Source organism: Amblyomma maculatum, chromosome 9 (assembly GCF_055883805.1).
Source record: "Amblyomma maculatum isolate TAMU_Amacu chromosome 9, ASM5588380v1, whole genome shotgun sequence".
In the NCBI taxonomy this organism is placed as follows: Eukaryota; Metazoa; Arthropoda; class Arachnida; order Ixodida; family Ixodidae; genus Amblyomma; species Amblyomma maculatum.
This window is the reverse complement of record NC_139352.1, coordinates 12,921,985-12,937,028: the sequence shown is the minus strand read 5'-3', so window position 1 is coordinate 12,937,028 and position 15,044 is coordinate 12,921,985. Positions and strand designations below refer to the sequence as shown.

The window sequence follows — 15,044 nt, the reverse complement described above, 5'->3', positions numbered from 1 at the left end:
GTGAAGGTCATACACACACAGGCATTATTCTCGGCACTGAAGAAAGCATTTACACTTGATATTTGGTACAGCTTCTACTGTTTACATTCTTCGTGTTGATTTTGCCTACACTTCCTACATTTCCTTTACGTGTGTTTAGTATGTGGCGACTAAGCCTTTACAGAAGAATACCTGTCTATACGACGCGGCAAAGGAAAAATTTCGCCTGAAGAGGATTTTTATATGCACACCACAGCATAGCTAAAACGCACGTCCGCTGATAACGAACACGAATCATGCTACAGTTAAAATACGGACAAGGGATATAACACTGTGTCTCATACGAAAGAGAAAACTTTGGTCGCAGAATATTGTTGGAGGGAGCAAGGCTTAACCAGCTTTTCGCAGACATGAAAAAAAAAGAAAAAAAAGAAAGGACCACGCTTCCCAAACGTCGGGAGACCGAAAAGCACATGCAGGTATTCATGTTACCTCCCCTTCATACCAAACCATTTCTTAAAAATGGCGATCAACGCTAAGCGATAAAAGTGGCGGCAGTGCAACAGCAGCTAGTCGTCAGTTAGGTATCATATAAGAAAGATGTGTGCAAAGGAGCAGGAGAACGGCCGGCGTTCGAAGCGAAACTAATGCATAAGGTTGGCAATCACCCAAATTACAGTGAATCGAGCAAGTCATGAGGTAAGTGTTTCTGCTCTATCTGGTCACGTAGTGTGCGTCCCCTTTTCAATCGGATCTACACCTCCTGTGCTGCTACCGCGGGTGCAAAACGCGCAGCCCTGTGCTGGATACGCTCTGTGCGCCTCTGTGCTGCGATAGCTTTGCCGCTACATGCGTACTATACCTTTCTCAGGAACAGAAGCTTCAAAGCTACTTCGTCGCCTGACATTGAAAACCAGAACGACGTGATTCCGCAAAAAGGACGATGAGGTCACGACGCAGAAAGCCGGGCATGGAGGAGCCCTACATCGAGTACTCGTGCGGAGTAGGTTCATGCGGATCTGAGGTGGTGGTCGTTAAATCCCGTCTAGCCTGGCCTGATGTCACCTTGGACGACTTCATTGCTGCCGATAATGACGCCAACATCACAGAATCATGCAGCAACCACTGAACACAGATGACTGTCGTGGATTTGATGAATACCTAGTTACGTGACCACTTCAAATGCATTTTGCTTATATTGCGTCTCCAAAACAATCTGCTGACAGCGATTATTTCGCCAAGGACGTCGATCAAGTTTAGTAGCTTTCCGTCATAAAGTATGCAGTGCGGATGGAAACATAATATAGTTTTATAAAAATAAACAATATTTCTGTCCAACTTTAGAGATCATTGGGGGTTAACGCATTAATGAATATTAAGTTCGGACGCAGTGAACCGAGATAAATAGTTTGAGTGTAGGAGTATTCGCCTGCATAGGAAATGCACCTTCGTACCCTATTGCCTTGACCTGCAATACGTGCGCTAATAAGTTAACACGGTTACTTGGTGTATTTAAGAACATTTTGCTGGTAGTTTGGAAGATGTGACACCAGTTGCGAAAGCTCCTATGCTCATATCATATTGTATTTTTTTGACAGCATAAATAAGGCTTCAATTTCACTTGGATGTGTGCAGTCATGAAAAAATTCTTGTCATTTGGTGTTGTGCGAAAAGCATGTTTTATCTCGCTCCCTATTATTATTTTTGGGATGGAAACAGGTGTATATAACGGCACTCACATATTGGTCTGAAATGTGAGGGCCGAGGAAAATGGTTCAATTCAATTCAATTTATTTTCACCAAATACATGGTTGGAGCTCATGGGCAAAAAGCTGTTCGAGGCAGCTTTACGAGGCCGAAGAGACCAAAACAATACTGTATGGAGACTTCATTTTTGTATTTGCCTTTTTTTTTTTTTGCCTTAATGTTAGACATGTAATGTGTTAATACTGAATAGAGAACAGTTCGCCAATAATATTGAAGCAGAACTACTTCCATACAGAGTTACTTTTAAATTTTATATACTAAATGTAATGCTAAATATAATATATGCTAAATGTAACTCCCCGTTTTTGATGTAATTCTAGGATATCGATGTTCTGCATTTCACAGGTTATGACACAATTCGAGTGAAACAACTTATGTTTTTGCTCTGAAATGACTATTGTTGTTTTCTGTGGATTCATTCCCAGTCCATTTGATTGGGATCCCGAGAAAAAATGAATAAGATGGCCGATGCTCTGGATCGTTTCATTTCGTCAGGAAAAATTCCAGTTTCAAAAATTAAAATGAAAATATGCACAAGTACGGGCAATAGAAAATCTAAAACATGCTTTATGGGCTTGATTTATAGGTTGTCGTAGTCTAATGCAGCTTTGTTATTTAGTTGACTGAAAGCTCTATGTAGTACATCAATTAAGTCTGTTTAAGGAAAATATCGTCAACTGTGCCGAAGGCTATGTCCTGTTCCTGTGGGGGGGGATGCATTGTATGACCTATGCTGACGAAGTGCTGGTTGAAGTATTCGGCGAGCGATTGATCAGCATATTCCAGCTCGTCAACAGTGATGTTTTTAAAGTGGGAGTATGAAATTATTTTGACATTCTTGGCAATGTTATGATGCTTGCTTGAAACATTAAAAAATTGCTGGTAATAATACGCAAACTTAGACCGTCCTAGGTCAGCGTTGAGTTTATTTCTGGTTTTCTTGAAATTCTAAAGGGATTCGGAACTGCGCGTGTGGAAAAAAGAATGGTATAGACAGTTTTTATGCTATATCATCCGCATCATGTGTGATATCTCGTGAGCTACGGTTTATTTTTTTTTCGATGGTTACAAGTTTTAAAGGGAAAGTGCTTTCAATATACTGTGTAAAAGTTTTGATAATTGTAGAATATGCCTCTGCTACGCTTGTTTTTTCAAGTACAAAGAACCAGTCACAAACATTTATCTAATTTCTAAACGATCCCATTGCAACGGGTGTTATGCACTGAAAACAGAATCCTTCCGCAAATGAATCGTTAAACCTAACCCGAGGACAACGGAGAGCTAAAGAATGGTATTAATAGGTGTGATGCTAACAGACAAGAAGCGCACAGTGTGTGTGTGTGGGGGGGGGGGGGTGGGGGGGGGGAGGGCCCTAGTAACTGATATTTAAGCCGAAATCAAAAATACAAAACGGTCATGGGCAAGCCATATATGTGAAGGAAGGCTAACCGATGATCGCTAAGTGTAACAGTTTGCACTAAAAGGGAATGCATACGTGTCAAAATGCGACAGAAAGTTAGATAGCATATGCGAACAGGAAGTGTGCAGAAATCAAATTAATGGAGCTTGCACAAGACCTGGTTGATTGGAAGAATATAAGTGAGGTCCTCACCCTGAAATGGGTGCAGTCAGGCACATAGTGATGATGCTGGTGTAGTAGACTGGTGAGAGCCAACTGCATGGACCTCTGTCAATCGCTGTTGGTGAGCGATGGTGCCCTGTGCAACCGCTGATCGGAGTAACTTGGCGGCACACTACGACTTTGTCACTGGCTTTTAGCTCCTTTCGTATAGAGGCATTTTGACACTTTTGCTACTCTGACAAGCTCTGCCCTCACAAGTCAAGTTTTACGACTGAAGTACGCATCCTTATTACCTTCTACAGGGAAGTTACAAAACGTATATGGCTTCCCGTTTTTCCAAGAATGAACTAATTGTTGCTATGTTAAGCTATATTCCGCACAAACACAACCATAGAACAGTACAATGAGTGAGAAATGTGTATGTTTATTTCAAAGTACTGTTGTGAGGCAAAATCTAAAACATCTCTCAATAAAAATTTAATGGGAACTCAGGAAAAAGCTTACTAAAAGCAATAAAGCTAAAGGTCGCTTTTGCAGCAAGTAAAATGTTCTGAATATATTTCGTAGTCAGCCGCAGCATGCAGAGAGACCTCCAGCATCATATTTTTTCACACTCCTTCATGGTTCATGGTAAGGATAATAATGAAAAATAGCCCTAAACAGTCGCTGAACATCGATATGGGCTCAGTTATTAGATTGGCGGAATTCGTTAATAATCATGGCACATCACACCGCTCAGTAGGGTTCAGAGGTGTGCCAGGCGCGCACTTAAAGGCTCGCGCGAACTCTTTCACTTGCTTCATACCCAGATCACAGACGCCAGCAGAATCCTTGGAGTCGTTTTCCCCGCAGTTAACGAAGCACTGTGCCATGAACAGTAGCTGCGTTCCGCTGTACGCACCCACAGCAGCGGAGGACCTCTCATCTGCTGAAGTCTCGGCTACATAGGCGTCGACGAGCGCGCCCCCGGACACTGCCAGGCTCAATGAACGGTCGACGTTGGAGTCCTCTGAGAGGTCTCCTTCGACGCAAGTACTAAGGTTGGCGATGATGCCACTCCCTCTCGAGTGAAGAGCGTACGCTGTGGTGAGCAGCCACGCCATAGCTGAGGCCACTTGCCCGCCAAGTCCGCCGTAGTTGACCGCAGAGTGGAACCGAACGTCAAACATTGGGAAAGAAATAGAAAGTGGAGTCAGACGGAAAGTTCTTTCGTTGTCAAACAGCACCGAAAGGTCTAAGGAGTGAATGGAGCGAGCAACTTCATCGTCCACAGGGTTCCAAGCAAGGTGCGACAACTTGCGCCAGTTTTCTACGAGGGAGCTGGTCAAGTCGGGTATTGTGTATGTGTCAGCATGTTTTCTCGTATCGTCGAAGTGAATGGCTGAACTGGACAGCCCAGACCAGTTGGCAACGACAGTGATGTCCTTTTGATAGTGCGACCACCTCGACAAACGGCGCTGGAAAGCATCCACAACGGCGTTAGTTAAACGCTCGGCGCTTTTACGAGTGCCGTCCTCGATGACTTCGCTCTTGTGGCAGGCAAACAGGGCATCGTGCGATAAGAGGTAAGCCGTGCTCATACAGAATGCGCCGTAGCGAACTGATGCCACCTCCTCATTGTCGCCGTAGTAATTGACGATCAAACGCTTATTAGCGAAGAGTGCGGCCACTTGTACGGTGATCCAGGATGTCAGGAGGTGCGCATATTTGTCGCCATTCCTTCTCCAGATGTCAAGAAAAGCGCCAATAAATTTCGGACCTGTCGTCGAAAGTTCAACTTGGGTAGTGTCATTGTAGCCGAGCCCTACGAAGGTGTTGAGCCAATCGACGTTGGTAATTCCAATTCCTGATGGCATCGTCAAAGGAACAGGAGATAACGGGCGGACGTAATAGTTGGGAACCAGAAAAGCAGCTATGTCTTTTTCCAGCTCAACCGTCTCCGCAAATTTTATCTCCTCTGCGTAGCGGCGTCCATATCCGAAGCTTCTTTGCAGGGTTTTAAAGTACGCCTTAAATGCTGTGCCCGATATTGAGTACTTAGCCTGGTCTAATATGCGATAAAAAAGCCGACCGGGATTCACCATTAGCGTCGTCTTGTTTCCGGATTGCTTTGGTATGACGGTTGCAAGGACGTCCCATGCGAGATTCAGCGACGAGAACATTAAGGTTTGAAGGAGGTTAACCTGACGCTGAGCGTACGGCCACGTAATGCCGGCATCGGCCAGGGCTCGCTTGACCACCGCGAGGTGGTCAGAGCGGCCGCTTAGAACTTTATAACAGCTGCTGTACATAGCGGCCGCCTGCTGAACTCTGCTCTGGCCAGAAGGGGGCACGCGGACGGATTGGACGCGTCGTGCCATGTAGTCCTGCGCTCTCTGGTAGAGCATCTCGCGAACACTTAGCTGTTGCCTTCGCTCCCAGCCGCCGCAAACGAAGCGCGTGAAGCTGTGACATGGGCTGACGGAGGTGTTGATAGAAGACGTCAAGAGGCTGGAGTACTCGCGGCACATGGCCGCCGAACACGTGTCCACAGGGGGTATGGCATTTTTGGTGAAGAGAAAGATAGCGAGCATGACGGCAGCAATGACGGTGAAGATGTAGACCAGGAGGGCGATGATTCCGATAGGCGTTACTCGCTTCCTTCGGCGTGCCTGCGTGTATAAAGTTGACTATTTTAAGCGAGCGCTTTGGTAATGGTCAGCAGTGTGGTCACACCATCCCGACGATCCAAGGTTTAAATGAAATCAACACTATTGGTTACTAGCGCGATACAGCTTTACATGTAGTGATATCATATTAACTTGTACAAGTAGATGCTCGGTTTGGTTTGTGGGGTTTGTATTGGATCATTCCTAGCCCCAGTCCTCAGCGATATGTTCTTGGCTTTGCCATTGCAGGATCGCCTAGAAGGATCTGATGTGTGCCGCACTTTCAGATTTGTGGACGATTGTTTTATAATTTTACAGTGACGAGCTTGCTTTTGAACAACAGTTTTTAAATGTTCTTTCATTATTCTCGGAGTGCTTTGAGCCTTTAGTTTTAAATTGTGAAACTCCAATTTATGACTCCTATAGGTTCTTGGATCTGTCGCTGTACTTCACTCCACCCATGTGTGTTGGTCCTACGAGTCCAGGGCTCACAAACCCATTCTGCATGATCTATCAGCTCATAAAAAACTTCTAAATAGAGAGATCGTTCATTCTGTTTTTAATAATGTCTTAAAGAAGTGTTGTGAGCATACTATGGAACAAAGCTTTGCAAAACTGTAGATCGCCTTACGAAAGCAGGCACCCATCTGAAGTTCTCACTTCAGTGGCTATAAAGCGGAAAAACTGCCTGAAATCTCAGAATCCTAGCAATTCTGGTAGGCAAGCAGAAAAAGGAAGGTTGTTGTCATGACATATCTTCATCAGGTGTCGACAACCTCAGAAAAATTGTAGACCGAGCGAGTGTTGACATTGTCTTTTCAGCGCCTAAAAAAAAGATGCTAGCAGTGCAAGGTCAATGGAGAGAACCGCGAACTGCACAGGTGCTCAATTAGGCACGGGAATAAATCTGTTACATGTCAGGAAGACGTAATATATTCCCTGCCCATCTCTGGCGGGAAGGAGTACATCGGTCAAACTGGCCGCTGTCTAAATCAACGACTAAAATAACATTGTGATAATGTCGCACGTGTGGCTACTACTGGCCATGTAGCCAAAAATTGTAGGGACTGTAAGCAAGGTGCTGATGACAGTGGAACTTATGAACCTGCGTACTCTGATTGCACACCCATCTGGAAAGACCGTGACGCTCTAACGAGGGAAATAATAGAGGCTCATATGATTTCAAGATTACAGTAGGTTTGCATTAGCGCATCCTCAGTGCCACTATGCCCCCCAACAATCAAGTACCTCGAGTGTAAAATTTGACACGTGCTGCTGGCGATTGACCTTTTCTGTGTATTTTTTGTTTGCTTTTGTAAATTTTGTTTTCTAGTTACGAGCGGGTATAAAAGCCAGCTAGCTACCTAATAAAATTGTCAGTCAGCGCTGTTGTGTCGTCTCCTCTACTTGTTTGGGTTTGTCAAGTGCGCTGTTATTATGCAAGTTAAAGCCATTACGTCCTCCACTCAACCACCTGCATTTGCCTTCCGTACGATGCGTTGCGTGACAGGGGGGTTATACGGCTGGTCTGTTACATCCATATATACTTTTTTCAGAAAACATAAAGCCCGATGAGTTTCACTTAAGGCCGCTTTGGGGGCTGTGAATGCATTGACAGCTTTCGGAATGAATGGAAGGTGCAACAAACTATCATTCTCAGACATCTGCAATCTAGGGCTCCTTAAGATGTCATGAGGGAGTCCGATGCAGTGCGTAGAAGCAGGGATGCACACTATTGACAAATACTGTAGTAAAAGAGGAGAATGCGCATGGAAAGCATATTAAGCGGGTCATATATACGGCGACATCATTTAGTGATACCAGGACGCAGCGATCGTGACTGCGCACGGCGAGTTTTCCTGGCACGTCTAAGGGTCCGTGTCTACAAACCTACCTTGACTCCCTTTGCTTTTGCGCAGGAAGCGACCGTCAAGACGAGTAGACACAATGCAGCGGGTCCCAGAATGAAATACTGATAAAGTATTTGCCATAAAGGTTTACTTTGAACTTTATACAAGTACTTTTATCTCTTTGCCGTATTTGCACGCGCACGCTACCGTAGCTGGCTTAGGACTGAGGTAATTGCAGTGATATCAGAGGAGTGTTTGTTCAGCAGGGCTTTGTTGCTATGCAGAAGAGAAGATGATGGCAAGTATGCTAAGACAGGCTGCCAGAGAATTGCTACGAATATAAAACCAAAGGAATAGATCACGTGGTCCGTTACGTGGTTTCCTTGGGGCCAGCAACCTTATTAACACAAATGGATATATACGCCATCTCCAGTTTCTACAGCAATGTTCCAGATGGCGCAGTGGTAAATTTGTGTAGGGCCTCGTACTTTGTGGACATCTTTGTTTAGGGTAATAATACCCTATGCGATTGGCGTTAAATAGCGTTTATATATTGAAAGTGATTTTTACCCAGACTTCACCACGAAGAAAAACTCAGCACCCTGGCCCGATGAGATTAGCGACTGCAAAGCAAAACACACAGCAAGCTATCAACCAAACTCACATCTCGAGCCGGTCGAACGCGTTCATCGGGCGGCACTTTGAGGCTTGGCTTGGTGCTTCTCAGTCCGTCCGTTGGAGGTGGGCCTGGCTCGTGTCCCGAATACGAACCATTCGATGCTGCCTTTTGACTTCGCTGTTTGGTGTCGTGACCTGTATTTGTGATGTCGCTGACGGCATTAGGCTGTGGCTCCTCAGCGGCTTGCGCAGCCTCTTTGTTAAGCGTAACGTGAGCTGCATTAAGGCGTTCGCCCCAAGGAACACAGTAAGATTTTGCATCATGAAATATCCGTCACGGTGTGACGCGCACGCGAGCATGGCAACAGTATATTCTCTTTTTATGGTTTTGAAGTATAAAGCGTAAATTGGCCTTTTCCACAATGTCTTGTGAAATAGAGGCCAGCAGGTATTGTGACTTCACATCGCGTCAATAGATGCCAGTATGAGATCATTTGGCACGCCCCCACTGGTTGGCTCCAGTAGTACACTCGCAGTTTGTACCTAGATGCTATACACTAGTTTGTAAAGAAGCACTGGGGCTGTTCCCATATCTAATCTTTTAGAGACATGAAGCAAAGTGAAATTGTTGTTCGAGTTTGTGAAGTTAATTTTTGATTAAGCGGAATATACCGGTACAATTACTGATTGAAAGTGTGCCGTTTGAATCCATTGCAATCTAATCATTCGAAAAAAATTAAAGAATTTTCTTGCAGGACTAACGTGTTTAAAAACTCGTTTTTTTTCCACGGACAGTACGTGAGTGGAATGCGCTCACCTCGAGTACAGTGGAATGCCCGACGGTCCAGTCATTCTGCGGCATGCTTAACAGTATTGAAGCAAAACAGAATTACCATCGTGTCGTTGTGCCCAATGCCTTGAGTGCTTCATATGCATGATTGTTTTCATTGTTTGTACATTTCGTTTCTTGCTCAAGTGACTGAGCATGCGTGGTTGTGTCATGCTGCTGTGTACGCGCCTTGTTGTTTTTGTCGCGCTTTACTTTTCGTTACTATTATTATTGCTGGATTTCGTCTCTTCTTCTCACTTAAATTCTTGCGATGTTTTCTCTATGTTCGTTTTCTTGATGTATTATTGATATGCCCACTCCTGCCTAAGGCCTCAAACTGAGGCCGGCAGTATCCTGTAAATAAATAAATAAATAAATAAATAAATAAATAAATAAATAAATAAATAAATAAATAAATAAATAAATAAATAAATAAATAAATAAATAAATAAATAAATAAATAAATAAATAAATAAATAAATAAATAAATAAATAAATTGCGTCCTGTGCGAGCGCAGGAGAGAACAGCGAAGACAGGGAGCTTGCTTATGCCAGAAGTTATGAAGTCACTCCGAGGAGCTGTAGGCATTCAAAGCCACCCAAGAAAGCTCTAAGCGCGCGTTGTCCCTCGTTTTGCGTGCACCTATTCAACATAAGGTACTGCCGGCACTGCTCTGCGTTCGTGTGCACGACAGAGATAAGTTTAAGCCGATCAAGGCAATCTTTTCTTGTCGAAGCGTTTTCATGACTGTGACTACGTGCACAGTATGCTCCTAATACGATGTCTATACATGTATATGTATATGGGTTTGTTTGAAAGACATGGATGAACTATGACAGGGTTCCTTTGATTTCCTTGCTCAAAAGAGGCGTGTCGATCATCATGACAAAGAAGCATACAAAGCCCCGCTTTAACCAAGCCGTATGAACGTGCTGGCGTGAAGTATGAGTAACGTGCCTCGCAATGAATGCAAGGACCCTCAAAGGTTGATTCTAAAATTACGTTTCATAACGAAATGAGAGACTCGATTTGGCAGCTCCTGCCAAACGTAACGAGCGGCAAGGCCATTGCAGGTCTATGCCATCTACCAGCTACTGCCAATCAGTGTAATGCTAGTGTTTTTTCACGCACAATGCCGACGGCCACGACTTCGGATTCTCTAGTGAACAGGGCCTTTACGCTATCACGTTAAGAGGTTTCCAATGTTTTGAGGCAGATGTTGTGACGACGGAGTGGTAGCCAGCCGACGTGTTCTTTCGAGATGATTTACATTTAGTGCCATCTCCGATACACCTAATATAGCAGGCAAATTAAAGAAGCAGGAAAATGAGGTATAGCGAGCACAGATTATCGATGTGTCGCGCTGCTTTGCAGGAAAAGAGGAAAGTTGTCATGCGTTATCGTGACATCACAAACCACGATGATCGGTCAGTGCCCGGCTATATGTCGTCTTCCGATTTCCGCCACAACGAGGCAGGCCCGTGAAGAACGAGGCCTTCAACGCTGTCGAATGTATATAATGGGCCGGGGACAATTACTTCATCTTGATAGTGAAATGGCACAACATTGGAAGCATTGGAAGCAACGTTGCTTTTACAAGTTCTGTTATTGTGGTCCGAATCGACTTGCTTGTTGTCGCTCGATTAATTATTTCTGAAAGTTTATCATCAATTAAAACAGGTTGCGATTCTAACCTACCATCACCGTTATCGACCACGACAAGTAACCAGTGCATCTACCAACAGCCAATTGCGAGCTCACCAGCAAAGAGAGCCATCTCAAGTCGTCTCATGGCGTCGTATACCGAGGCGACAAATTAGTGCTCGATACTGTCGCCTGCCGACAGCCTCCTGTCAACTAGGCCATTTCACGTGCTCTTGGGACGTCAGACAACTCGCGCACCAACTAGTTCTCGGCGATAGCCAGTAACCTTGTGACATCATGAGCCTCTGTTCAGTCGCGGAATTTCGTGATACCAGTAGAAACAAGGAAACTTCTGTTCCGGCGGATTCTAATTTTGTGGAATTGTTTTCGACCCTGTTGTGTTTCTTGAAGACCGGTTGTGTCGCCACAGTAAATTATGTGAGTGATATCGCATTCAATTGGATTATCTGTATGAAATCTATGTATTGACACTATTACGTTACAGTTGAACAAGTTGCATCAGCCTTCTCACAGCGCACTCACGAGGCCATATTTCTCGCTGCAGTGTTGTGCATAGCTGGCGCACGCAGTGGGAAACGGCAGTGTAAGGTTTGTGCACTTGCGGACATCATTCCAAAGAGCAGGTGTTTTGACATTTGAATGTGCATGACATATATGTTTGCATGTAGGTGGAGGCGAAACTATTAAATAAATTAGAATGTAAGGAATGAAAACAGTTTCTCCATCTTCAGTGCCCCTTTCTAGATGACAACGTCGAGTCCTTAGGGCAGCTATACAGTGGTCAATTTCAGAATGAGGCTTGTGCACCTACCTCCTTCTGCAGGAATTTGGCCTTGGTTTTCAGCTGCCTTGCCACTGTCCGAAGCATGTGCCGCTTCCGTTTTGTCCGCGTGGATTCCAGACGAACTTTTGGAACTTCTAGAAGAGCGGTCTGCCTTCTTACCCGAGCGTCGGCTTCTAGAGCTCACGGAGGACGAGTCGGCAGCTGCTCTAGAATCACGGGCCTAAAGAAAAGCTTGCGCTCGTATAAAAACGGCCTGGATTACGTACACTTGGTTAAATTATAACCACGATAGTAACAAAATGCTAAACTTCACATGCGCTTTCATGGTGGAAGTTTGTCTATGAATTAGCTATATTCTACTGCTGAGATTACCAATCACGTGGGTGGCAGAAACAAAATGTCTCATTGAATAATACGCTCAATAGTCACGTTTAAACCGCGTCGCTAATACCACATTCTGCATCATTGTCCGGTGCGAACACGTTGAGATGATAATTGCATCCTTGCCTGTAATTCCAACAATGGATATGAAGCGATATGGAGTAGGTGTTCTTGGCTAACATTACCAGGGATGGAAAACTACAGTAAGTATTCAGCACTTGGCCGTCTCGACCCTAATAGCGTGTCTGGATCTTATTCTTTCTGGTCGTCAGGCGCACATAAAGTTACGCTGACACGAAGAGGGCGTTACACTCCCAAGGTCGGCAGCGGGCAACAGGGCCAGAAGCACAGGAGAATGTTCAAGGTACAGCTACAACACGGAGCCGGAATGATAACGCAGTTTGGTGTGCCATGGATTCAAAGAAAATGTTTCCTAAGCATGGTTTCTAATTGAAACATAACTACGAGTATTTCGTCCATAATACTGACGTACTTCAAAAGCCCTGTAAGATCGATAGAAATAGGATAACGATAAGCACTTGTATAGGAGAAGCATGTAGTTCGATCGAGTGAAATGAATACCTGGTCGGACTCAGGGTTGTGGTCCGACGGATCCGTGCCAGCAGGGACCGTGCCAGTAGTGACCACAGGGGTACCAGTGGGCATCTCAGTCTTCGAGGTAGATCGGCGGCTGGGTGGAAAGATGTTAGGATCGGACCTCCCGAGGAAAATTCTTCGCTCCTGTGTCTCCTCGTATTCTTGGCTCTCGGCGCGCTGCGATAAAGGATGCATAGATGCAAACTTCGTCGTGGTATTGAAGAGCGCTCGCGGATCTTGGTCTTCTTCGTCTTCTTGGCCTTTTTAAACATGACACCTACCCAAATGGCGGGATTGGCCAAGGTGTAGAGGCATATACATGGAAATTTCCATCGGCAATAACGAGAAAACTAATATAGCGCCAAGCAGGAGTTTCGTAAAAATGTATTTATGAAAAACAATAAAAGAGCATTAATAGCAGAATAACAAATAGTATTTGGTGCAAGGAAGATATGCAGAAAATTTAAAAAGGGTTAGCAATTCAACCTACCAGTTGTAATTGTCTGATCACGGAGAACCAAGCTCATTGAACTCAATGCAAATCCTTGATGCTCGCACAGAACTATAATACCCCTGGTAGAGACAAAGGGAGGCATAACATGAAGAGAGTGACCTCCAGGAAGATCTTTATTTGAAGTACAAACTTCCTGGCGGAGAGGAGAAAATTTTCGAAAGATTCAACTTCCGGCTCTCAGGTTCACCTCCTTCGTTACACTTCAAGAGGCCTCGATTTACACAACTAGTGTCACCGCTTGTAGTGCAAGTAAAGGAAGGAATATAGGCTGAATCACGTGATTATTGAACTCTTGAAAAAAAAAAAAAACCTAACGAAAGACAATAAACTGCCTCTTCGTCAAGTCAAAACATGGTTAATTGAAACTAGAATAGACGATTATAAGGATGACTTGGTTTGGTTTATGGGACTTTACGTCCCAAACCGACTCAGACTATGAGAGAGGCCGTAGTCGATGGCTCCAAAAATATCGACCACCTGGGGTTCTTTAACGTACTCTGACGTCGCACAGCGCAGGGGTGCTTTGCTTTACGCTTTCATCGAAAAGCGGCACAACCGCGGCTGGGATTCGATCCCGCATCCTTGGGCATCGTAGTCGAGCGCTGTAACCGCTGCAACACCACGGGGCGGGGAGGGGAGGGGAGGGGGGGGGGGTGAGTTTAAGGAGGGGAGTTCGTTGCAGCGAGGAAAAAATAAGTAAACATTTAGGGCCAGAAAAGAACAGAATAAAAAAAAAAATTCAAGGAAAGGACGTTTTTGATCTTACTCAGTTCCTTCATCAGGCTTGACTGCGGTCGTTTTGCAGCTTGCTTTTGTTGCGAAAGCAACACTACGACAGCAAAAGCGAGACCTCGGGTGGCCGCAGCTACGTCGTGAAGAGGCGTAGCTACGAGAAGAAGAAGAAGACGAAGAAGAAAACGAAGACGTAGAAAAAGAGACGACAAAGAAGAAGAACACAAATAAGGACAAGAAGACGAAGAGGAAGAAGAACGGTCGGTCACCCGCATCGATCTAATGCTTTCGCTCCACATTCGGTTCAGCTTTGAACCCAATTCTTATTTTTTGAAGCCTTCATTTTGTCACACACCGGGTCGCCGAGAGTAGATCGTGGATTGGAGCGAGAATGGTTTCTAGAGAGCTGTTAACATTTCCTAGTATCTGCTGGATATAGTATCTGCCCTCAGAGCTTCTAAGTTCGGCGGACTGCTTGAGGTCTACTACGAACTTCGTAATGCTGTCTGTTTCAAGCTGAAGTTCTTGGTGAAATTTTGCTATTTCCGCGATGACAGATGGTCTGGGCGAAAGATCATCGCGTAATGCTTTCTGCAGTTCTGATAAAGGCTGACTGGCTGGCGCACTCGGGGCGGTTAAACTGTTCAACAACTTGTATGTTTTCGCACCCACAATACTCAGGAAAGCGTCTACTTTGCTGGCGTCTGTAATGTTAATCACTCGCAGGAATGCGTTAATCCTTTCTTCGTATGTATCCCAATCTGACTGAGATTCATCAAAAGGTTCCACTTGCCCAATCGCGGCCATCCTGGCTGCTTTCCAGTCGCTCTGCTGTGGGCCGTCTTCTAAGATCGGTTGAGTCTCCGTTTTAACAGCCGCAGCAGACGTGCTCATCGGTTTGCTTCACCATCCTGGTCGCCAGGTAGTCGTAGCTTGGAACAGGAACGACAAGCAGCCGAACAATCTGCGATCTGACCGTGCATTTCCCTGGCCAACAAATGCCCGCCAAACTTAGATTACAGCGCGCTTATATCAAGATACAAAGAGAGGAGGAAAGGGGCGGCGCCCTTACGTCGACACGCTGCCATGAGCTAGCT

At 45.0% G+C, this 15,044-nt stretch overlaps 1 protein-coding gene across 2 annotated transcripts; it reads right to left on the bottom strand.

Moving 5' to 3' along the window:
• Positions 1 to 3,741: 3,741 nt before the first annotated feature.
• On the bottom strand, positions 3,742 to 12,233 carry LOC146178343 (uncharacterized). Of its 2 annotated transcripts, XM_084579740.1 has the most exons (4): positions 12,153 to 12,233; positions 11,751 to 11,943; positions 8,491 to 8,720; positions 3,742 to 5,979 (listed from the first exon to the last, which is right to left on the bottom strand). In XM_084579740.1, the coding sequence occupies exon 4, from the start codon at positions 5,899 to 5,901 to the stop codon at positions 4,045 to 4,047; it is 1,857 nt and encodes a 618-aa protein (XP_084435866.1). In that variant the 5' UTR covers positions 5,902 to 5,979; positions 8,491 to 8,720; positions 11,751 to 11,943; positions 12,153 to 12,233; the 3' UTR covers positions 3,742 to 4,044. The 2 variants fall into 2 exon arrangements, with proteins under 2 accessions (XP_084435866.1, XP_084435865.1); XM_084579739.1 differs by lacking the exon at positions 8,491 to 8,720.
• Between the last annotated feature and the right edge of the window lie 2,811 nt (positions 12,234 to 15,044).

Bases quoted from the DNA above. Each gene is read 5' to 3' on its own strand.
- LOC146178343 (XM_084579739.1), bottom strand. From the start codon at position 11,807: ATGCTTCGGACAGTGGCAAGGCAGCTGAAAACCAAGGCCAAATTCCTG. The intron at 5,980-11,750 runs GTAGGTGCACAA...TTATACACGCAG, and splicing joins CCAAATTCCTGCAGAAGGAG to GCACGCCGAAGGAAGCGAGT.